At 48.6% G+C, this 25,602-nt stretch overlaps 1 protein-coding gene across 2 annotated transcripts in view; it reads right to left on the bottom strand.

Moving 5' to 3' along the window:
* The window catches only part of IFNAR1 (interferon alpha and beta receptor subunit 1), a 74,658-nt gene that overhangs the window by 29,855 nt on the left and 19,201 nt on the right, over positions 1–25,602 (bottom strand). For both annotated transcript variants that reach the window (XM_075332977.1, XM_075332979.1), the window contains exons 3-7: positions 23,919–24,088; positions 14,153–14,277; positions 8,490–8,643; positions 5,993–6,098; positions 3,789–3,961 (exon numbers count right to left, since the gene is read on the bottom strand). In XM_075332977.1, coding sequence (XP_075189092.1) covers positions 3,789–3,961; positions 5,993–6,098; positions 8,490–8,643; positions 14,153–14,277; positions 23,919–24,088 — 728 coding nt within the window. The remainder of the gene's footprint in view (positions 1–3,788; positions 3,962–5,992; positions 6,099–8,489; positions 8,644–14,152; positions 14,278–23,918; positions 24,089–25,602) is intronic.

Here is a 25,602-nt window from a genome sequence, read left to right as displayed (position 1 = left end):
ATGGGTGGCGTTAGGAAAAGTGCGGGAATCTGGGGTCCCCACAGTGATCAGTGAGGGGGGAGGGAGCATACAGGATGCCCCGGCCCTCACATCCGACGTCAGGTCGGCTGTCCCGCCCCTATCTCTGATAGACAGGCCCGGGGGCGGGAGTTTTGCCACTAGGCCGCGATGAAGCCGGGGACTAAATTTAATACCGCGGCCGACAAGCAGGCACGGTCGGCGCGGTAGTCCCCGGTCTTCACAATTCAGCAGTCAGTTGCGGCGTCCGGAAACCAGGCGCTCCATACACAGTCCCCATGGGGACACAGAGTACCTCGTGGATGCAGGGCCCTGTCCCTGAGGATAGATAAGCTCCTGTCCAGCAGATTCCCTCAGGGGCTGCGGAGGGAGCACGGTCCCAGAACCTGGATGACCGCTTCGGATCCCACTTCTACCAGAGCCCTCAGGAATGGAGAAGGAAACACGGCATGAGGCTCCGGCCGTCGTACCCGCAATGGGTACCTCAACCTTAACAGCACCGCCGACTTAGTGGGGTGAGAAGGGAGCATGCCGGGGGCCCCGTGGGGGCCCTCTTTTCTTCCAACCGATACAATCAGCAGCTGCTGCTGACTAAAATGGAGATGTGTGAGTGGATGTGTGCCTCCTTCCACACAAAGCATAAAACTGAGGAGCCCGTGAGGCACGGGAGGGTGTATAGGCAGAGGGGAGGGGTTACACTTTTGAGTGTAATACTTTGTGTGGCCTCCGGAGGCAGAAGCTATACACCCAATTGTCTGGGTCTCCCAATGGAGCGACAAAGAAAAGAACAATTAATATTTGATATTTATATATACAAAAAGAACAATTAATATTTGAGAAATCATCCTCTAATATATACTTTCCCCAAAAAACAAGAGATAATAAAGAAATCAATATTAATACTGGTATAATAACGACTGGTATAACAAATGGATAGTAAATTGGATATGGGGAATAACCCCAACTGTAACAACAATCCAAAAAGGGCTTCCTATTCTTATTATTTGAGTGTTATCATGACTTCTAAATACAAAAAAATCCTTTTAAAAATTTTTTTTATATTTTTTTTAAAAATATTAAAATATCACAATATTAAAATCAAATATAAGGGGAATATTCCATAGCATAAAGATTTTATGAAATGTGTCTACATTATCGATACACTTTATATAACTTAATTTAACATAACAAGTATAAATTCATTCAATTTTATTTATATAACAGTTATAAAAACATTTTTTTAGCCATCATCTTTTTAAATATGTGTTTAATATGTGTTTTATTATAATTCTTATTATACTTTTGACTCAATATAAAACTTTGGTACCCATGGGGTTAAATGACCCAATAACTTAAATTTACGGCACACCCACTAGTTTCACCTGTGGGGTCTTTATTTTACCTATAAATTTAATGTATGCAAACTACTCCTGTTATACCAGAGGAAAGCAACAGAGATTTTGCTGAAACGCGTTATGTAAAACAGGAGCTTTTTTATTACTATTAATAATAAAGCAAATCACCTTACAAGACTGGCAGCCCTTTCATTAGCGCTCAACCAGACTGAAAATTTTTAATCCACTATATGTGATTGGAAGCAGTAAGACGTGCTGCCACTCATGTTGGGGGCCTGTCTGACTGCAACCAATCACAGATGCTGGTGGGCGAGAAAAGCAGTGCATATGCATGAAGCTAATGAGCAACCCCGGAAGTAGAATGAGTGCCCAGGAAGCAGTTACAGCTGTGCCGGAGACTAAGTATAGCGTGCTTGCTCCTATACCTTCTACCACCATTTTTAATAGACTTTTATGGAGACCGAAATCTGGCCAGATATCCGGGATCAATTATGGACCGGAAACAATTATTTATTTATTTTTTTTTAAGGCTGTTAAGGGTGCTTTACACGCTGCGACATCGCTAACGATATATCGTTGGGGGTCACGTCGTTAGTGATGCACATCCGGCGCCGTTACTGACATCGCAGCATGTGACACCAATGAGCGATGATCAACGAGCGCAAAAACGTGAAAAATCGTTGCCCGTTGACACATTGTTCATTTCCTTAATATTGTTGCTGCTGCAGGTACGATGTTGTTCGCCGTTCCTGTGGCAGCACACATCGCTGTGTGTGACACCGCAGGACCGAGGAACATCTCCTTACCTGCGTCCACCGGCAATGCGGAAGGAAGGAGGTGGGCGGCATGTTACGGCCGCTCATCTCCGCCCCTCCTCTGGTATTGGATGGCTGCCGTGTGACGTTGCTGTGACGGATGTTAGCGATGTTGTGCGTCACGGGCAGCGATTTGCCCGTGACGCACAACCGACGGGGGTGGGTACGCACGTTAGTGATATCGCTGCATGTAAAGCGGCTTTTAGACCCACTGACCCCAGGTATCTGTGTGTCCGCCTATCAATACTTAGTATTAAAAGTTTTATACTGATTACTTTGAGGGGTGCAGTTGTTTTTTTTAGAATGGTGTCACTTTTGGGTATATTCTGACATATAGGCTTTTCAAAGTCACTTCAAAGGTGAAGTGGCCCCTAATTTTTTGGGAAAAAAATGACAAACTGATGTTGAACTATTAACCTTTGTAACTTCCTAACAAAAAAATACAATGTTTTAATTATGCTGTCGTAAATAAGACATGCGGTAAATGTTCCTTGTTAGTTACTTTGTGCAGCGTGCTAGTTTTTCATGACACAAAAATTAAAAAAGTTTGAAAATTGCAAGTTTTTTTCTAACTTTTGAAAGTTTTAAGCAAAATTTTAGCTGTTTCCTATTTGTCATTTCTTAATTGTCCAGGTACATAAATGTAATAAATGAATGGTGTACATGACTATACAGTGTATCCACCCATATCCTGTCTACCGCCATTAACTTGAGAACGGCGGCAGCTATAGGCATAGAAGTAGTGTCTAGGTATAGTAAAGTAGCCATGTGCTACGCAATGAAACCACCTATAGCGCCACCTGGTGGAAAACAACGGAGTTAGCATTTTCATTTCGAAAATGGAACGAGATAGAGAAAAAAAAGTGAATTACAAAATTGTAGGGCATCATCAATTCAATGTGAATCGACCCCTTGCATACAGAAATGCTATGATATGAAACCCATGACCCCCCCAAAACATTGAATGCTGGTCATGCATATGGCGCTCATTTAACTTTGATGCTCAAAGTGGCCCTCGTCAGCTGCAATGCACATCTGGCCTCTGCACAGCATACTGTATCTTGCTGCACGTTGCGCAATATGGTAGGTGACACGTTTGCACAAGCATCTGTGATACGTCGTCGTAGGTCCTGCAATGTTGGTGGAGGGGGCGCATGCACCTGCTGTTTGATGTGACCTCACAGAAAGAAGTCCAATGGGGTCAGGTCAGGTGAGCGTGGAGGCCACTCCACACAGCCACCATACCCAATGACTTGTAGGAAGGTCTCCATGAGGTATCGCTTCATGTCCGCAGCCTTGTGAGTTTTATACGTCCTAATCATAGCATTTCTGTATGCAAGGTGTCGATTCGTATTGAATTGATGTTTGTAATGCACTCTTTTCCTCTATCTCGTTCAGTTTTTGAGATAAAAATGCTAACTCCGTTGTTTTCCACCAGGTGGCGCTATAGGGGGTTTCACTGCGTAGCGCATGGCTACTTTACTATACCTAGACACCACTTCTATGCCTATAGCTGCTGTTGTTCTCAAGTTAATGGCGATGGACAGGATATGGGTGGACACACTGTACAGTACATAATCATGTTGATGACTGTACTTACTATCTTCCCTGGCAGAGAAGCGTATGGTGCTGGCGCTTTTTTCTTTTCTTTGGCCGTCATACACAGAGACACGGAGGATAAACTTCCCAATGAAATTCAATCCAGAGCAGTCACACTGAGGAGTCGTTATATTTTCACATCCCTTTATTTTAGTGCATCCATTGTAACTAAGGCTGAGACCAAAAAGGAATCGTTGTTAGTTGTTCATTAGGATTCTGCACCAAGAATCACAGAACGATGCGAATGAAGATGGTAGAGAAGGTGCTGCAAGACCAGATAAACTTTATAAGCAGGGTGGGCGCCGTTTCAACCCCTTACCAATATACACGCCGAGTATATGGAAAAAGCTGTGTTATACAGCCGGCATCAGCCTCCAACAGCAGCGACAAGAGCTAGATCCAATTGCTGCTGCTTAACCCTTTAAATGCCGCTGTAAATCTCAGATATCAGCATTTAAGGCATATGATCCGGGAATACAAATAAAAATTACAAAGCTAAAATAATAAGGTTGCATAAGTGTGAACACCCTCTTATAACTTTGGATGTGATTGTATTCAGTTTACACTCATGTTACATAGTAGTCAGTGCACAGCCGCCGCCATTTATAGTGATTCTGATAAAGCCCATATAAAAGTTAAGTAGGATTTTCCGGATATTTTGTTGGTTGCATTTTATAGCAGAAGCCATGGCCTGTAAACATCTTACAGATATCAAAGGCATCAAATTGATGAAAGTTATTAGTCACGAGAAAGGTTCACAAGAAGTGGCCAAATTTTGGCACAACAGTGAGTTTAAGTTACACTAAAGGAGCTGCAGGAATTTCTGGCAAGTAGTGGTTGTGTTCTGCATGTGACAACAATCTCTCGTATTCTTCATATGTTTGACCTGTGGTGTTAGGTGGCAAGTCAGAAGAATTTTTTAATAGAGAAAAACATACAAGTCTAACTAACTTTTGCGAAATGCACATTATGTTTTCCGAAAAATATGTGGAAAAATGTGTCATGGTCTGGGGAGACCGAGGATTACATTTTTTACCATAATTTCAAACAAAATATTTTCTGCAAAACCAGGACCCTGCATTATGAAAAGAACACCATACCCACAATGAGCCATGGTGGAGGCAGCATTATGCTTTAGGGCTCTGAACCGCAGCTTGAACCAGGGCTTTATTCAAGGTGGAGGGAACTATAAACAAAAATACGTATAGCTGCACTCTAGAATGCAAACGATGAATAAGGGAATTCTGGTATTGCATTACTGCTATAGGAGTATTTGAAAAAATAGATACTTAGCTTATATATTGGAAAATGCATGTGAGCCCAGTAACCAATGGCAAGGTCTCAATATACTGGGACCCTAACTTAAATACCTCTATCTGGGATAAAAGCCTCCATGTCTGGGCAGAAAAGATCCAGCTTTAAGGAGGATGGACACAGCCTGGTTATAGGGCAGTCTCGGTATATTGAGATCACCTTGCTGTTGGTTACTGGGCTTGCATGCATTGGCCAATACATAAGCTAAATATCTATTTTTTTCAAATATTCCTATAGCAGTAATGCAATACCAGAGTTCCCTTATTCATTGTTAGCATTCTAGAGTGCAGGTGTCTGTATTTTGTAGTTATATTGTGTGCACCTGTTCCCACCTGTTGAATGTGCGGGTCAGTCTTTTTGGGACCTATAAACAGTTCTAATTATCAGTAAGTTTTGCATCAAATCCTTCAGACTTTTGCCAAAAAGCTAAAGAGGAATTTCTCATTTCAGCACAACAATGACCAAATCAACAAAAGGTTGGCTTCACTGGAAGAACTAAGTTTTGGAAAGGTCCAGCCAGAGTCCAGATCTGAATCCAATGGAAAATCTGCTGTTTGTGACCTGAAGAGGGCGCTGTACGCAGGAGCTGCCCCCACAATCTGACAGATTTGGAGCAGCTGCAAGGAGTGGGCAAAGATGGCCAATTCTAAATGTACCACATGATAGACTCCTACCCAAAAAGACTGCCTGCTGTCATAAATTCAAAGAGGACTTCAACAAATATTGGAGTAAGGGTGTGTAGATTTATGCAACCACATTATTTTAGTTATTTTTCTTTTTCCATCTGAAAAGATTTCCGTTTATAAAATATCGAAATCAAAAACATGGTGCGCTAGTTACAGAAGGCAGATCTACAGCGACTTTCCTCTTTTATCAGACAAGAGCACTTACCATTTTTCCACAAAAAATGTGGCATTTGGAGACTGGTCAAAGTCCCAGTCCCACTTCAAGAGGTATGTTAAGTCTAGTGCATTCATGGCCAGATTACTCGGCAGTCCTGCAAGACAAGAGAAAAATGTTTAAAAATACCCCTCTCCTTATTAAGGAACCTGGCAAGAGGATGCTGCCATTGTAACTAGTGTCTTACTCCAGAATAATCTCACAAAAAAAGCCAGTCACCAAGTGTCTCCCTTCTATGTAACTAGATGACTATTGTCAAGTGCAATTTGTCACTAACAGCAAGCAGAGGCAGGGAGACTAATTACAGGAAGTTGGGGCATGGCTTTGTTTCTGGATAGTAAGTCAGGGTCTGGCTTTGTTTCTGGATAGTAAGTCAGGGTGTGGCTTTGTTTCTGGACAGTAAGTCAGGGTGTGGCTTTGTTTCTGGATAGTAAGTCAGGGTGTGGCTTTGTTTCTGGATAGTAAGTCAGGGTCTGGCTTTGTTTCTGGATAGTAAGTCAGGGTGTGGCTTTGTTTCTGGACAGTAAGTCAGGGTGTGGCTTTGTTTCTGGACAGTAAGTCAGGGTGTGGCTTTGTTTCTGGATAGTAAGTCAGGGTGTGGCTTTGTTTCTGGATAGTAAGTCAGGGTCTGGCTTTGTTTCTGGATAGTAAGTCAGGGTGTGGCTTTGTTTCTGGACAGTAAGTCAGGGTGTGGCTTTGTTTCTGGATAGTAAGTCAGGGTCTGGCTTTGTTTCTGGACAGTAAGTCAGGGTGTGGCTTTGTTTCTGGACAGTAAGTCGGGGTGCGGCTTTGCTTCTGGACAGTAAGTCGGGGTGCGGCTTTGCTTCTGGACAGTAAGTCGGGGTACGGCTTTGCTTCTGGACAGTAAGTCGGGGTGCGGCTGTGCTTCTGGACAGTAAGTCGGGGTGCGGCTGTGCTTCTGGACAGTAAGTCGGAGTGCGGCTGTGCTTCTGGACAGTAAGTCGGGGTGGGGCTGTGCTTCTGGACAGTAAGTCGGGGTGCGGCTGTGCTTCTGGACAGGAAGTCGGGGTGTGGCTCTGCTTCTGGACAGGAAATCGGGGTGTGGCTCTGCTTCTGGACAGGAAGTCGGGGTGTGGCTCTGCTTCTGGACAGGAAGTTGGGGCATGGCTTTGTTTCTGGATAGTAAGTCAGGGTGTGGCTTTGTTTCTGGATAGTAAGTCAGGGTGTGGCTTTGTTTCTGTTCATTAAGTCGGGGTGTGGCTTTGCTTCTGGACAGTAAGTCGGGGTACGGCTTTGCTTCTGGACAGTAAGTCGGGGTGCGGCTGTGCTTCTGGACAGTAAGTCGGGGTGCGGCTGTGCTTCTGGACAGTAAGTCGGGGTGGGGCTGTGCTTCTGGACAGGAAGTCGGGGTGCGGCTGTGCTTCTGGACAGGAAGTCGGGGTGTGGCTCTGCTTCTGGACAGGAAGTCGGGGCGCGGCTCTGTTTCTGGATAGGAAGTCGGGGTGAAGCTCTGTGTCTGGACAGGAAATTGGGGCACGGCTCTGTTTCTGGACAGGAAGTTGGGGTGTAATTTTGTTTCTGAACGAGAAGTTGGGGTGTAGCTTTGTTTTTGGGCATTAAGCTGGGGTGTGGCTTTGTTTCTGTAGTGGAAGTTGCGTGTGGCTTTGTTTTTCTACAGGAAGGCTTTTTCTCGGTTCCTGCTCTCCTGTCTGTCAAATTCCATGCAGACCTAACATAGAAGTTGGCTTTCAGTTTGGTGCACTTCGGCTCTGTGCCCACGCAGCGTATTTTCATGCAGTTACGCTGCGATCTGCACCGCAGCGTAACTGCAGGCGTCCTACGTCCCCAGCACAATCTATGAAGATTGTGCCTAATCCATGCCCACGTGGCGTATTAGAACGCGGCACTTCGGCTGCTGCCAAATCGCTGTGTTCTAAGAAGTGACATGTGACTTCTTTCGTGCGCTCTGGATGCAGCCCCCGCTCTGTGTATGGGAGAGGCTGCATCCAGAGCGCAAGAAATCGGCTTTTCAGTACGGACTGTTTCTGCAGCGATTTGAAGCGCACGTGTGCTGTTCAAATCGCTCCAGAAATTTCTGCAGGGACAGAACGCAACGTGGGCACATAGCCTTAATCCACTGTAATTGCAATGCATAGCATGAAGCAAGAGAAAGGAAGCTCCAGTACTAAAAGTGCCCACAAAAAACCCGATGAATAGGAACTGGTACATTAGACTGGTATTACAAACAATTTTAATTTGTGGTAGGAGATGAGGGAAGGACTATAATGCGTCATGTGTAAGGACAGTAAAAGAATCTCCAATCACGAATTAAAGCAAATCTATCGCACAGCCCGTGCACCCTTCTCTAGCCATGAATATATGATGATTGGTTAGACAATTCAGAAATTATAATACAATATATAAACATTCGATTTCATAGAGCTTTAAGAAAAAAAAAAAATACAAAAACAAAAAAAGTCAAGTCTTGATTATACCTGGTGCTAGACTTACTGTAGGAGTTTCTTACCTGGAGCTGGAGTTGTGAAACATTCTTCTGGGCTGAATGGACTCAATGCCATTGTTTCAATACAATACACACTGACCTTCACGCAATAAGTCTGCTCGGGAAGGAGCTCATTGAGAGGAATGATGTGAGGGTACAGTCTTATAATTACAGATGTCTAAATTAAAAAGCAAAAAAAATAAAAAAGTTAAATGGTCCACACATCATGACAACAATATTGTAACAGACTTGTGACATCCGTCTACAAGAACAATGTGCTATACTGGTGCATGTAGCTGCACGTGCTCAGTGGTGATATAATGTTGTTGCTTGCGCTCAGTGGTGATATAAAAGGAGCAGTGGTTGTGTGATAAGGTGCATATTCACTACTTCTTATCACTAAATCTTATTATCCAGTGGGTCAACAATTTGCCTTTTTGGGTGTTTCCATTATTTAGATAGAAACTCATTGAAGTCTTCATTTTTGGGAAAAGTGCTGTTGATGGTGCTGACAAAATGGAAGGAGGTGGCAGCGGACTTGTCCTTATCCAAGAGAGTGCCCAAATAAGATCCAAATCTGAGTCAGAGGTGTCCCACTGGGGTTTGGACTAGGCAGGAGAGAAGCAGTGCCATCCGTGGTTCTCTTCTGGGAGTGATCCTTAGAGGCCAAGGATGCGCTATGGTACCCGATCGTCTGCGGGTACTTGGGGTAGGCTCCTCAGCTTCAGCATTGGAGGGGGGGGAGGGGGGGCAGAACCTGCTTGTGCAAGTGAATACTGACGCCGAGCCGTGCTGCCAAGTGCTCAAAAGGAGAATGCATAAAATGAGAGGATGGCCAGGTTACCTTATGACCTGGATCAAAGACCCCTATTTGGGAGGGGGGCAGCCAGGTTCCTAAGGAAAATCTGAGAGATCTTAAGTAGAAGTGGTTTGAGGAAGGGGGATCGGGATAAACCACTGAGCACAGAGGAGGAAAGGATGCCAGCAGGGAGTTTTTTTCAGCATAAGCAAACAAAATAGGTGACTAATGCCACAGTCACTGTCTGGGAGAAGGACATGGCACCAGAAAAAAATTAAAATGTAGCCCCATTCACATTAGGTGATGTCCCAGCTCACCTCCACCTCCTCCTGTACAATGACTGAAATGGTAACACCTATACATAGTAGACAATACAGGTTCCACCATTCACAAAATGGGATGTTACAGCTCACCTCCACCTCCTCCAGTACAATGACTGATAACGCCTCTATATACAGTAGGTAACACAGGATCCACAATTCAAAATAAGTGGTGTCACAGCTCACCTTCTCCAGTAAAATGACTGATAACGCCTCTATATACAGTAGATAACACGACCCACCAATCACAATAGGGGGTGTCACAGCTCACCTCCTCCAGTACCATGACTGATAACACCTCTACATACAGTAGGTAACACAAGATCCACAATTCCCAATAGGGGGTGTCACATCTCACCTCCTCCTCCAGTACAATGACTGATAACGCCTCTATATACAGTAGATAACACGACCCACCATTCAGAATAAGGGGTGTCACAGCTTACATCCTCCAGTACTATGTCTGATAACGCCTCTACATACAGTACATACAGTAGGGAACACAGGATCCATCATTCACAATAGGTGTTGTCACAGCTCACCTCCTTCTGTACAATGACTGATAACACCTCTATATACAGTAGATAACACAAGATTCACCATTCACAATAGGTGATGTCACAGCTCACCTCCTCCTTCTGTACAATGACTGATAACACCTCTATATACAGTAGATAACACAGGATCCACCATTCACAATAGGTGATGTCACAGCTCACCTTCATTTTGCAATGACCTGTGCACATGATCATTAGATGCGTTAAGACTAAATACAGGTTTGGGGTCTGACCGCTGTGACTAATGTACATATGTTGCTTCCTGAAACAACCAGGGAGTTAAGATTCTAGAATAGTCCCTGCGGTCAGTGTGACAACTGCAAGATTTCACATTTTTATTGTTAATACAGATTGAGGTCTGTTAAATTAAAAAAATATTTAGATTAAAAAAATAAATACAATGGGGGAAACAAATATTTGATCCCTTGCTGATCTTGTAAGTTTGCCCACTGACAAAGACATGAACCGTCTATAATTTTAAGGGTAGGTTAAGTTTAACAGTGATAGAATATCCAAAATAAAATCCAGAAAATCACATTGTATAAATTATATAAATTTATATAAATTTATTTGCATTTTGCAGAGAGAAATAAGTATTTGATCCTCTACCAACCATTAATAAGGCTATGTTTCCACGCTGCGGAAAATGCGAGGATTTTGCCGCGGATTTCCCGAAAATCTGCAGCTCAGGCACTTCCCAGCCATTTCTATGGCATTTTAGAAATGCTGTGCCCACGCTGCGGATTTTTCCGCAGCGGATTTGGTGCGGATTTTGATCCGGAAAAATCTGCAACATGTCAATTATTGTTGCGGATTTTGATCCGGATTTTGGCTTTAAAATTGGGAAGAAGAAAAAAAAAAAAATCCGTACCAAAATCCGCATCCGCTTTGAAAAGGTGCGGATTCCGGGGGAAAGCTGCGGATTTTGATGCAGAAAAATCCGCAGCTACATTCTCCCGTGCACACATAGCCTAAAGCTGGTGTCACACACCGCGACAACGACGTCGCTGCTACGTCACCATTTTCTGTGACGTTGCAGCGACGTCCCGTCGCTGTCGCTGTGTGTGACATCCAGCAGCGACCTGGCCCCTGCTGTGAGGTCGCCGCTCGTTGCTGAATGTCCTGCTTCATTTTTTGGTCGTCACTCTCCCGCTGTGACACACACATCGCAGTGTGACAGCGAGAGAGCGACGAAATGAAGCGAGCAGGAGCCGGCGTCTGGCAGCTGCGGTAAGCTGTAACCAAGGTAAACATCAGGTAACCAAGGGAAGACCTTTCCCTGGTTACCCGATATTTACCTTCGTTACCAGCCTCCGCTCTTGCTGCCAGTGCCGGCTCCTGCTCTGTGCACATGTGGCTGCAGCACACATCGGGTAATTAACCCTATGTGTACTGTAGCTAGGAGAGCAAGGAGCCAGCGCTAAGCAGTGCGCGCGGCTCCCTGCTCTCTGCACTGTGACATGTAGCTGCAGCACACATCGGGTTAATTAACCCGATGTGTACTGTACCTAGGAGAGCAAGGAGCCAGCGCTAAACGCGGCTCCCGGCTCTCTGCACATTTAGCACAGCGACGTTATGATCGCTGCTGCGTCGCTGTGTCTGACAGCTAAGCAGCGATCATAACAGCGACTTACAAGGTCGCTGTTACGTCACAGAAAATGGTGACGTAACAGCGACGTCGTTGTCGCTTAGTGTGAACCCAGCTTAAGAGTTCTGGCTCCTACAGACGCTTAGACGCTCCTAATCCCCTTGTTACCTGCATTACAGACAGCTCTTACATTGTCCCCTGTATAAAAGCCTCCTGTCCACAGACTCCATTAATCAGTCAGACTCTAACCTCTACAACATGGGAAAGACCAAAGAGCTTTCTAAGGATGTCAGGGTCAAGATTATAGACCTGCCCAAGGAATGGGCTACAAAACCATAAGTAAGACGCTGCGTAAGAAGGAGACAACTGCTGGTGCAATAGTAAGAAAATGGAAGAAATACAAAATGAGTGTCAGTCGACATCTATCTGGGGCTCCATGAAAAATCTCACCTTGTGGGGTATCCAGGATCATGAGGTTGGTGCGAGATCAGCCTAAAACTACACGGGGGGAACTTGTTAATGATCTCAAGGCAGCTGGGACCACCGTCACCAAGAAAACCAATGGTAACACATTACGCCGTAATGGATTAAAATCCTGCAGTGCCCGCAAAGTCCCACTGCTCAAGAAGGCCCATGTGCAGCCGGCCCCCGTGTGAAGAAGGCCCATGTGCAGCCGGCCCCCGTGTGAAGAAGGCCCATGTGCAGCCGGCCCCCGTGTGAAGAAGGCCCATGTGCAGCCGGCCCCCGTGTGAAGAAGGCCCATGTGCAGCCGGCCCCCGTGTGAAGAAGGCCCATGTGCAGCCGGCCCCCGTGTGAAGAAGGCCCATGTGCAGCCGGCCCCCGTGTGAAGAAGGCCCATGTGCAGCCGGCCCCCGTGTGAAGAAGGCCCATGTGCAGCCGGCCCCCGTGTGAAGAAGGCCCATGTGCAGCCGGCCCCCGTGTGAAGAAGGCCGATGTGCAGCCGGCCCGTCTGAAGGAGGCCGATGTGCAGCCGGCCCGTCTGAAGGAGGCCGATGTGCAGCCGGCCCGTCTGAAGGAGGCCGATGTGCAGCCGGCCCGTCTGAAGGAGGCCGATGTGCAGCCGGCCCGTCTGAAGAAGGCCCATGTGCAGCCGGTCCGTCTTAAGAAGGCCCATGTGCAGCCGGCCCGTGTGAAGAAGGCCCATGTGCAGCCGGCCCGTGTGAAGAAGGCCCATGTGCAGCCGGCCCGTCTGAAGAAGGCCCATGTGCGGCTGGCCCGTCTGATGTTTGCCAATGAACACCTGGATAATTGTGAGAGTGATTGGGAGAACTTGCTGTGGTCAGATGAGACAAAATTTGAGCTCTTTGGCCATAACACAACTCGCCGTGTTTGGAGGAAGAGAAATGTTGCCTACGACCCAAAGAACACCATCCCCACTGTCAAGCATGGAGGTGGAAACATTATATTTTGGGGGTGTTTCTCTGCAATGGGCACAGGACTACTTCATCGCATCAATGGGACAGTGGATGGAGCCATGTACCGTAAAATCCTGAGTGATAACCTCCTTCCCTCCGCCAGGACATTAAATATGGGTCATGGCTGAGTTTTCCAGCACGACAATGACCCAAAAAATACAGCCAAGACAACAACGGAGTGGCTAAAAAAAAAGCACATTAAGGTCAGGGAGTGGCCTAGCCAGTCTCCAGACCTTAATCCCCTAGAAAACTTATGGAGGAGCTGAAGCTCCGAGTTGCCAAGCGACAGCCTCAAAATCTTAATGATTTAGAGATTATCTGCAAAGAGGAGTGGAGCAAAATTCCTCCTGACATCAAACCTCATCATCAACTACAAAAATGTTTAACTGCTGGGGTGCCAACAAGGGAGCGGCCACCAAGTATTAAGTCTTGTTTGCCAGAGAGATCAAATACTTATTTCTCTGCAAAATGCAAATAAATTTATACAATGTGATTTTCTATTATTTTGCATGTTCTCTCACTATTTAAATTAACCTACCCTTAAAATTATAGACTGCTCATGTCTTTGTCAGTGGGCAAACTTACAAAATCAGCAAGGGATCAAATACTTATGTATGTGTGTCTGTGTGTGAGTGTAGATGTGTGTGTGTGTGTGTGTGTGTGTGTGTGTAGATGTGTGTGTGTGTGTGTGGATGTGTGTGTGTAGATGTGTGTGTGTGTCAGTGAGTGAGCGTGTGTGAGTGAGCGTGTGTGAGTGAGCGCGCGGGCGTGTGTGTGTGTGAGTGTAGATGTGTGTGTGTGTGTGTGTGTGTGGATGTATGTGTGTGTGTGTGTGTGTGTGTGTGTGTGTGTGTGTGTGTGTGTGTGTGTGTGTGTGTGTGTATGTCATTTCTGACATCGTCCTTTTAAGATTTGTTAGATCTACCATTCATATTATATTTTGGTATAACACACCATATACAGTACAAGATGCTGTGAGCCACTGACCTCCTCCGCTGAATCGTTTCTTCTGAGAGTTATGTTATATTCTTCATTATGCTGATGGTCTTTGATAGCAATGATGACCAATGCGTCACTGACTGTGACAGAAAACTTGGGAGCAGATTTAGTCTCTGGTGAAATATGCAAGATTAAAATATCCGTAAGATTATAGTGAATAATGAGGTGCTGCAACAGCGCCACACAAATTATTGTGGTTCTACTTGGAACTGCAGCTCAGATCCATTCACTTCAATGTGACAGAGCCGTAATCGAGCAAACTGTTAGTAAAGATCTCTAACGTCAGGATACAATACCAGAAGAAGGGAATTTTGTTTACTTACCGTAAATTCCTTTTCTTCTAGCTCCAATTGGGAGACCCAGACAATTGGGTGTATAGGCTATGCCTCCGGAAGCCGCACAAAGTATTACACTAAAAGTGTAAAGCCCCTCCCCTTCTGCCTATACACCCCCCGTGCTCCCACGGGCTCCTCAGTTTTGGTGCAAAAGCAAGAAGGAGGAAAAACAAATTATAAACTGGTTTAAAGTAAATTCAATCCGAAGGAATATCGGAGAACTGAAACCATTCAACATGAACAACATGTGTACACAAAAAAACAGGGGCAGGTGCTGGGTCTCCCAATGGAGCGCCAAAGAAAAGGAATTTACGGTAAGTAAACAAAATTCCCTTCTTCTTTGTCGCTCCATGGGAGACCCAGACAATTGGGACGTCCAAAAGCAGTCCCTGGGTGGGTAAATAATACCTCATAATAGAGCCGTAACGGCTCCTTCCTACAGGTGGGCAACCGCCGCCTGAAGGACTCGCCTACCTAGGCTGGCATCCGCCGAAGCATAGGTATGCACCTGATAGTGTTTCGTGAAAGTGTGCAGGCTCGACCAGGTAGCCGCCTGACACACCTGCTGAGCCGTAGCCTGGTGCCTCAAAGCCCAGGACGCACCCACGGCTCTGGTAGAATGGGCCTTCAGCCCTGAGGGAACCGGAAGCCCCGCCGAACGGTAAGCTTCGATAATTGGTTCCTTGATCCACCGAGCCAGGGTTGATTTGGAAGCCTGTGACCCTTTACGCTGGCCAGCGACAAGGACAAAGAGTGCATCCGAGGGGCGCAGGGGCGCCGTCCGAGAAATGTAGAGTCTGAGTGCTCTCACCAGATCTAACAAGTGCAAATCCTTTTCACATTGGTGAATTGGATGAGGGCAAAAAGAGGGTAAGGAGATATCCTGATTGAGATGAAACGGGGATACCACCTTAGGTAGAAATTCCGGAACCGGACGCAGAACCACCTTGTCCTGGTGAAACACCAGGAAAGGGGCTTTGCATGACAATGCTGCTAGCTCAGACACTCTCCGAAATGAAGTGACTGCTACTAGGAAAACCACTTTCTGCGAAAGGCGTGAGAGAGAGATATCCCTCAGTGGCTCGAACGGTGGTTTCTGAAGAACCATCAGCACCCTGTTCAGATCCCAGGGTTCTAACGGCCGCTTGTAAGGAGGGACGATGTGACAAACCCCCTGCAGGAACGTGCGTACCTGTGGAAGTCTGGCCAAGCGCTTCTGAAAAAACACAGAGAGCGCAGAGACTTGTCCCTTAAGGGAGCCAAGCGACAAACCCTTTTCCAATCCGGACTGAAGAAAGGACAGAAAGGTGGGCAAGGCAAATGGCCAGGGAGAAAAAACCCTGATCAGAGCACCATGACAGGAATATTTTCCACGTCCTGTGTAGATCTTGGCGGACGTTGGTTTCCTAGCCTGTCTCATAGTGGCAATGACCTCTTGAGATAATCCTGAAGACGCTAAGATCCAGGACTCAATGGCCACACAGTCAGGTTGAGGACCGCAGAATTCAGATGGAAAAACGGCCCTTGACAGCAAGTCTGGTCGGTCTGGTAGTGCCCACGGTTGGCCGACCGTGAGATGCCACAGATCCGGGTACCACGACCTCCTCGGCCAGTCTGGAGCGACGAGGATGGCGCGGCGGCAGTCGGCCCTGATCTTGCGTAACACTCTGGGCAACAGTGCCAGCGGAGGAAACAGATAAGGGAGTTGAAACTGCGACCAATCCTGAACTAAGGCGTCTGCCGCCAGAGCTCTGTGATCGTGAGAACGTGCCATGAATGCCGTGACCTTGTTGTTGTGCCGGGACGCCATTAGGTCGACGTCCGGCATCCCCCAGCGGCAACAGATCTCCTGAAACACGTCCGGGTGAAGGGACCATTCCCCTGCGTCCATGCCCTGGCGACTGAGAAAGTCTGCTTCCCAGTTTTCTATGCCCGGGATGTGAACTGCGGAGATAGTGGAGGCCGTGGCTTCCACCCACATCAAAATCCGCCGGACTTCCTGGAAGGCTTGTCGGCTGCGTGTTCCTCCTTGGTGGTTGATGTAAGCCACCGCTGTGGAGTTGTCCGACTGAATTCGGATCTGCTTGCCTTCCAGCCATTGCTGGAAAGCTTTTAGGGCTAGATACATTGCCCTGATCTCCAGAACATTGATCTGAAGTGAGGACTCCTGCCGAGTCCACGTACCCTGAGCCCTGTGGTGGAGAAAGACTGCTCCCCACCCCGACAGACTCGCGTCCGTCGTGACCACCGCCCAGGATGGGGGTAGGAAGGATTTCCCCTTCGATAATGAAGTGGGAGGAAGCCACCACCGAAGGGAAGCTTTGGTTGCCTGAGAGAGGGAGACGTTCCTGTCGAGGGACGTCGGCTTCCTGTCCCATTTGTGTAGGATGTCCCATTGAAGAGGACGCAGGTGAAACTGCGCGAAAGGGACTGCCTCCATTGCTGCCACCATCTTCCCCAGGAAGTGCATGAGGCGCCTCAAGGGGTGTGACTGACCTTGAAGGAGAGATTGCACCCCCGTCTGTAGTGAACGCTGCTTGTTCAGCGGAAGCTTCACTATCGCTGAGAGGGTATGAAACTCCATGCCAAGATATGTCAGCGATTGGGCCGGTGTCAGATTTGACTTTGGCAAATTGATGATCCACCCGAAACTCTGTAGAGTCTCCAGAGTAGCGGTGAGGCTGTGCTGGCATGCCTCTTGAGAGGGAGCCTTGACCAGCAGATCATCTAAGTAAGGGATCACCGAGTGACCCTGAGAGTGGAGGACCGCAACTACTGCAGCCATAACCTTGGTGAAAACCCGTGGGGCTGTCGCCAGGCCGAACGGCAGTGCCACGAACTGCAGGTGTTCGTCTCCTATGGCGAAGCGCAGGAAGCGCTGATGCTCTGGAGCAATCGGTACGTGGAGATAAGCATCTTTGATATCGATCGATGCAAGGAAATCTCCTTGGGACATTGAGGCGATGACGGAGCGGAGGGATTCCATCCGGAAACGCCTGGCCTTTACGTGTTTGTTGAGCAGTTTTAGGTCCAGGACAGGACGGAAAGATCCGTCTTTCTTTGGGACCACAAACAGGTTGGAGTAAAAACCGTGACCCTGTTGCTGAAGAGGAACAGGGACCACCACTCCTTCTGTCTTCAGAGTGTCCAGCGCCTGCAGAAGGAGCATCGGCTCGCTCGGGAGGCGGAGATGTTCTGAAAAATCGAGTCGGAGGACGAGAATTGAACTCTATCCTGTAACCGTGAGACAGAATGTCTCTCACCCAACGGTCTTTTACCTGTGGCAGCCAAATGTCGGAAAAGCGGGAGAGCCCGCCACCGACCGAGGATGCGGTGTGAGGGGGCCGTAAGTCATGAGGAAGCCGCCTTGGTGGCGGCATCTCCGGCGGTCTTTTTAGGGCGTGCCTTAGACCGCCATGGATCGGAGTTCCTCTGATCCTTCTGAGGACCTTTGGACGAGGAGAATTGGGACCTGCCCGCGCCCCGAAAGGACCGAAACCTCGACTGTCCCCTTCTCTGTTGGGGTAATCTTGGATTGGCCTGGGGTAAGGATGTTTCCTTTCCCTTGGATTGTTTGATGATTTCATCCAGCCTCTCACCAAACAACGGTCGCCAGAAAATGGCAAACCGGTTAAGCACTTTTTGGAAGCTGAATCTGCCTTCCATTCCCGGAGCCACAAGGCCCTGCGTATTGCCACCGAATTGTCGGCTGCAACCGCCGTACGGCTCGCAGAGTCCAGGACAGCATTAATAGCGTAGGACGCAAATGCCGACGTTTGAGAGGTTATAGACGCCACTTGCGGCGCAGACGTACGTGTAAATGCCTCAATTTCCGCTTGACCCTCTCCAATAGCTTGGAGCGCCCATACGGCTGCGAATGCTGGAGCAAAAGACGCGCCGATAGCTTCATAGATGGATTTCAACCAGAGCTCCATCTGCCTGTCAGTGGCATCCTTGAGCGAAGCCCCATCTTCAACTGCAACTATGGATCTAGCCGCCAGTGTGGAGATTGGAGGATCCACCTTGGGACACTGAGTCCAGCCCTTGACCATGTCAGGGGGGAAGGGATAACGTGTATCCTTAAGGCGCTTAGAAAAACGCTTATCTGGATTAGCCCGGTGTTTCTGGACTGCCTCTCTGAAGTCAGAGTGGTCCAGAAACATACTCGTTGTACGTTTGGGGAACCTAAAACGGAATTTCTCCTGCTGAGAAGCTGACTCCTCTACTGGATGAGCAGAGGGAGAAATATCCAACATTTGATTGATGGACGCGATAAGATCATTCACTATGGCGTCCCCATCAGGAGTATCAAGGTTGAGCGCAGCCTCAGAATTAGAATCCTGATCAGCTACCTCCGCTTCATCATACAGAGAGTCATCCCGCTGAGACCCTGACCATATGTGATGATGTCGAGGGAATTTCCAAGCGAGCTCGCTTACGCGGTCTGGGACTGCGGTCCGTGTCAGAGACCTCACTCTGGGATCTATGAGACACCCCGGGAGGACATGGTTGTTCCGACTGAGGGGAACTAGGTGGCAATGATTCCACAGTGTCCCTGGTTTGAGATACCGGTCTGGACTGCAAAGCTTCTAGTATCTTAGCCATAGTCTCAGAAAGCCTTTCAGTAAAAGCTGTAAACTCCGTCCCTGTCACCTGTTAGCAGGTGGTTCCCCCTGGGCCTCCCTTAGCAGAGGCTCCGGCTGAGTAAGTGCCACGGGGGCCGAGCAGTGCGCACAATGAGGGTCAGTGGAGCCTGCCGGTATGAGGTCGTACATGCGGCGCAGGCAGCATAGTAAGCCTGTGTTTTGGCACCCCTGCTTCTTGTGGGAGCCATGCTGTTGACTCCCCTGAGCAACACAATAGGGTATATAGCCAGAAACAACCGTGCACCATACAGTGTAACGTATACCTATAATTATATTTACACTACTGCACCAGTGTGGCTAGCACCTGAGGTGCTGCTTACCGCCTGTTTAGAGCGGTTGTGTGGCCAGCAGAATCCCTGTCTGAGTCCCCCAGTGCTTGTCTGTCCTCTGCAGCGTCAGAGGAGCTGAGTAATGGCTGCCGGCGTCCTAAGGAGAAGAAGGAGCCGTGGGCGTGACCCAGAAAGTGCGGGAACTGGTGCCCCACTGTGCACAGTGAGGGGGGTGGAGTATGCAAAGCATGCTCCAGCCCTCAGTGCTGCTGTGCTGTACAGCGTCCCGCCCTTCCCCTGACTGGCAGGGCTGGGGGCGGGAAGAACGAGACTAGGCCGCAAAAAGCCGGGGACTCGAGTTATGAGCGCGGCCGCCGTAAAAGCGCGGTCGGCGCTGAAGTCCCCGGCGCACTAACAGTCCCAGCCGCGCCGCAGTAATAGTAATGGCAGCGGCGGTTAGCGCGGCAGTCCCCTTACACTAACACACTCCGCGACGCTGCAGTGTGTAATAGCACAAACGCGGTCAGTGCCGCAGTCCCCGGTGCACTAGCACACCCAGCAATGCTGGAGCGTTGCTGTGCGCGGTCCCCACGGGGACACAGAGTACCTTCAAGTAGCAGGGCCATGTCCCTGAACGATACTCGGCTCCTATCCAGCAGGGTCCTCAGGAGCTGTGGATGGAGCACGGCCTCAGTGCCTGGAGACCGATAGGATCCCACTTCACCCAGAGCCCCAAGGGGGATGGGGAAGGAAAACAGCATGTGGGCTCCAGCCTCCGTACCCGCAATGGATACCTCAACCTTAACAACACCGCCGACAAGAGTGGGGTGAGAAGGGAGCATGCTGGGGGCCCTATATGGGCCCACTTTTCTTCCATCCGACATAGTCAGCAGCTGCTGCTGACTAAGCTGTGGAGCTGTGCGTGCATGTCTGCCTCCTTCGCACAAAGCAAAAAACTGAGGAGCCCGTGGGGTGTATAGGCAGAAGGGGAGGGGCTTTACACTTTTAGTGTAATACTTTGTGCGGCCTCCGGAGGCATAGCCTATACACCCAATTGTCTGGGTCTCCCATGGAGCGACAAAGAAAACCTATTTCAAATTATTAATAACTTGTCCTGGCCTGTGTGTATTATATATATATAAAATTTATTAGATTATTATGACAAATTATGCTGCAAATTGTAGGATTAAGAACTATTCAATTAAATGAACAACGCGTTTGGAAAAAGTAACATTTAAAGGGGACCTGTCACCAGACTTGGGGCCTATAAGCTGCGGCCACCACCAGTGGGCTCTTATATACGGCATTCTAACATCCTGTATATAAGAGCCCAGGCCGCAGTGTAGAACATAAAAATCACTTTATAATACTCACCTAAGGGGCGGTGCGGACTGGTGAGATGGGTGTCTCCGTTCTCCGGTACCGACGCCTCCTCTTTCGGCCATCTTTGTCTTCCTTCTGAAGCCTGGGTGCATGACGCGTCCTACATCATCCACACTCGCCAGCATTGTGGCCTCATGCAGGCGCACTACAATACTTTGATCTGCCCTGCTCAAGACAGATCAAAGTGCGCCTGCGCAGGACCTCAATGCTGACTAGCGTAAATGACATAGGACGCGTCATGCACACAGGCTTCAGAAAAGAGAGGACAAAGATGGCCGAAAGAGGAGGCACTGGTACCGGAGAACGGAGACACCCATTGGACCAGTCTGCACCGCACCGCACCTTAGGTGAGTATTATAAAGTGATTTTTACATTCTACACAGCGGCCTGGGCTCTTGTATACAGCATGTTAGAATGCTGTTTATAAGAGCCTGTGACGCCCTGGGCAAGCCAGGGGTCACAGGTCATCACACCACCACACCCTACACCCCAGTTAGGAACACCCAAGCTACCAAAATCCTTGTTGCCTTTCTCCAGGGGCTGATGTTCACACCAGGGGGTGGGCCAGGCGGTTGGCTCCGCCCACCGAGGAGTACACAGCCCTGGAGGTGGGAAGAACCAGGCAGATCAGAGATGAGTCTAGGAGGAGGAAGTGAGAGGAGTAAAGAAGGAGTCGAGTTAAGGAAGTAGTAGTAAAGCTAAAGAGAAAAGCTGAAGTGACAGTAGTAAGCCTGAAGTGAGTCCGGCTGTGTGCCCGGACAGTGACAGCAAGGTCAGCAGACCTTGCTGTCACTTGCAGATTGTCTGGAGGGGTGACTGCTCGGAGGTTGCTGGAAGGACCGCGGACGGGTAGTGGCCCGGCGGTCTGGAGCAGTATACAAAGGACAGTCAGCACCAGGGCAGGGGCCTTTCGGATCCCGGCAAGGCTAGGAGTCGCCATAATTTGCCAAATCCGTCAGTGAAGGGGACGACTGTCTCCCAACAACCAAATCCCGATAGAAGGCAACAGTCCAACCGTAACGGAGAGACACCGCCAGGGCACCAGTTTCTCAGGGCCAGCGCCTGCGGGCAAAGTAGGGCTTCTCCGGCCCATATCCAAGCCGGGGAGCGGGTTACCGGTGGGAACCCATCGCAACCAACATCAACTGAGGTGCAGGACAGAGGGACCGTCACCGTCACCTACTGGGGAAAGCAAGTGCAGCCGTCCGTGGGAACAGTCTTTCCAGCCGTGTGTTTTACCGAGAACTGTGTCATCGTTTCAGGCTGAGTGAGTACCACAGTGCCGCAAGGCACAGCGCTGCCCCTGCGTCCCTGCGCCCACCAAGCCCTGCATCTCCCACCTCATCACTGGGCCCCGGGATCACCAACCCCTACCCACGGAGGGGCAACACAACAACTAGCTGCTCCCCACCATCATTCCCGGGACCCTCATAGAGAGCAGAGGTGGTGCCAACAAATCACCACAACCGTGGGTGGCGTCATGGACAATAAACTATATCCCAAAACCCAATCCCCTTTCACTCACGGGCGAGGAGTGCCGCTAGAGTCCCCGGGATCCAGCCCATCGCTCGAGCCACCGAGCAGCAGCAGGCCGCAGCAGCCGGACCCGAGCAGCAGGGAGAGCGCGGCGTCCCCTCCTCCGCCCGCGACAAGCCCACTGGTGGTGGCCACAGCTTATAGGCCCCAAATCTGCTCACAGGTTCCCTTTAAATAAACGGTTCACAATCCTACCATTTGAGATGTCCCGGTTACTACATCCGTAGGTTGGCGCCTTCTACGCTTGGCCATTTTTTGCTTCGATCCTTTTTCGGTCACTATTGGAGGATTTTTCCCACTGGGCTTACCGAGGTGGAGGAGGAGCCCCCATCCACTATTTGGAAGCCTTCCCTAGGGGTGAGCCTCTGAAATTTGGATTTATACAATGCTCATGTCTACAGATTGAGCGGACCCTTGAATATTCGCGTTTGCCTGGACTTTAGTTAAAAGTTTGTTTCGGGATCCGAACTTGACATAAACTTGTTCCCGAACCTCATACAAGTCAATGGGAACCCAAACTAGCGGGCTTGACTCGGGTAGCGGATATAATGGAAGTCAATGATTGGGAAGTTCGGCTCTCCATCCACATACAGCCAACTATAAACAAGGCATTTCAAGGGGAGGGGTGTTTTTGGTTTTTTTTTTAAAAAGGAACTAGTCACCAGATTTGGCCCCTATATACTGCAGCCACCACCAGTGGGCTCTTATATAAAGAGTTCCAGAATACTATACATAAGACCCCAGGCCGCTCTCTATAGCGTAAAAAAATCTTTGATTATACTCCCCTATTGGCCGGTCGCTACTCTCCGGTCCGGTGCCTCCTTTCTTCGGCGATCGCCATCTGACTTCTACCCAGCCCCATTGTGGATGAGGTGTCCTACGTCATCCACGCAGGCCGGCATTGCAATGCCGGCCTGTGTGGATGATGTAGGACGCGTCATCAATACTGGGCTGGGTAGAAGGATGATGGAGATCGCCATAGAGAGGATGTGCCGAACCGGAGAACAGTGACACCCATTGAGTTGGACTACCCCTCCCCAGGTGAGTATTATAAAAGTCTTTTTTATGTTATACGCCGCGGCCTGGGCTCTTATATACAGTATATTAGAATGCTGTATATAGGGGTTCACTGGTGTTGGCCGCAGCTTATAGTGGACAAATCTGGTGACAGGTTCCCTTCAAATACACCGTCCAAAAATGTTGTTTTTACCACCAGTGAAAGCCATTCAGAGACTGGAGGCGGCTTCCCCATGGGCCCAGCACCGAGAGAACCTGAGCACACCAGTGGTTTGGTCTGTGTTTTGACTGAAGCACTGAAGTGACCGCTGCAGCCGATCACTGAGCTCAGATAACGTAGACCATGGCAGTGACAAAGAGTTGGAATCGCTGGAGTCCGGGGAGGATGAGTGCTATTTGATTGAATCATTTTTATGCGGCGCTGATCAATAGAGGGGAAAACTCTTAATTTGGAAAAACGCCTTTCATAGTCATAGATGAAAAGAAGGAAGTATGGTGCAGACTAGAACAATGGACACATTCATGATCTGATGAGAGGAGAACCAGCTCCAGAACAAATTCTACTTACCCTGATTGGGATCAAAGTTCTGAGAGTTTGATAGGGTTTTTCCGCTGGGAGTTTTAGCAGTGACCAGTAGAGTATAATTATGGCTGTGGTCGAGTCCAGGAGAAGGTATCGAACAGGAGCATTCTTCATCAATTTCACACGTCTGGGATTCATTGTCCGGCGCTCCGAGCCTTAAAACAAAAGAGAAAGAAATCAACGGAAGTGCAGGAAAATATGGCACAATTCACTGCAGGAACAGTCGCACCACCAAAGACTTTGCCCAGAACCTCCGCCGAGGGTGTAGATGGCCAGTCCGGTATTTTAGATATCAGAGCGGCCTTCAGTGCTGGTCTTCCTTTTATCAGAGCGGCCTTCAGTGCTGGTCTTCCTGTTACCAAAGCGGTCTTCCTTTTACCAGAGCAGCCTTCAGTGCTGGTCGTCCTTTTACCAGAGCGGCCTTCCTTTTACCAGAGCAGCCTTGAGTGCTGGTCTCCTTTTTACCAGAGCGGTCTTCAGTGCTGGTCTCCTTTTTACCAGAGCGGTCTTCAGTGCTGGTCTCCTTTTTACCAGAGCTGTCTTCAGTGCTGGTCTCCTTTTTACCAGAGCGGTCTTCAGTGCTGGTCTCCTTTTTACCAGAGCGGTCTTCAGTGCTGGTCTCCTTTTTACCAGAGCTGTCTTCAGTGCTGGTCTCCTTTTTACCAGAGCGGTCTTCAGTGCTGGTCTTCCTTTTACAAAAACAGCCTTCAGTGCCGGTCTTCCTTTTACCAGAGGGGTCTTCAGTGCTGGTCTTCCTTTTACAAAAACAGCCTTCAGTGCCGGTCTTCCTTTTACCAGAGGGGTCTTCAGTGCTGGTCTTCCTTTTACCAGAGCGGTCTTCAGTGCTGGTCTTCCTTTTACCAGAGCGGTCTTCAGTGCTGGTCTTCCTTTTACCAGAGCGGTCTTCGGTGCTGGTCTTCCTTTTACCAGAGCGGTTTTCAGTGCAGGTCTTCCTTTTACCAGAGCGGTCTTCAGTGCTGGTCTTCCTTTTTACCAGGGGGGCCTCAGTGCTGGTCTTCCTCTTACCAGAGTGGCCTTCAGTGCTGGTCTCCTTTTTACCAGAGCGGTTTATAGTGCTGGTCTTCCTTTTACCACAGCAGTCTTCAGTGCTGGTCTTCCTTTTACCACAGTGGTCTTCAGTGCTAGTCTCCTTTTTTAAAAATAAGTAAATAAATATACCCTAATAGACACCAGTCACCTCTTCGCCTCACTAATTTCCCTTTTTGTGCTTCCATATTTTCCTCCCGTTCTTCCAAGCGTAACTTGTAACTTATTTATTTTTATATTAACATGTGAGCGCTTTACCGACGTACGAACAAAACCACATTTTTTTTAGAATTTGTTTTCATAAATTTGTTTGAGGAAATTGCACAAATTACATAAAAAGCAGATACCACCCCAGGAGAATCGTACTTACCAGACCTCAGACATCTGCGTCACTCGCAGGTCCTCCTGTGATCCAAAAAACGGTCTCCCAGCAGTTCCTTGTGTGATCCACAGTGGTCCTCTATTACTTCTGTCCAACACACACACACACACACACACACACACACACACACATCAGATCTGCTTCTGACCGGAAGGGGCACCTGGGATGCATCAAGGACCTGCGGTAGAATGAATCGATGCGTTCAACCGCAGGTCCTCGCCTTTCACATCCCCGTATCAC

The sequence above is a fragment of the Anomaloglossus baeobatrachus genome, chromosome 2, assembly GCF_048569485.1.
Source record: "Anomaloglossus baeobatrachus isolate aAnoBae1 chromosome 2, aAnoBae1.hap1, whole genome shotgun sequence".
Taxonomy (NCBI): Eukaryota; Metazoa; Chordata; class Amphibia; order Anura; family Aromobatidae; genus Anomaloglossus; species Anomaloglossus baeobatrachus.
Note: the sequence above shows the minus strand (reverse complement) of the source record. Positions and strands in the feature narration are given on the sequence as shown.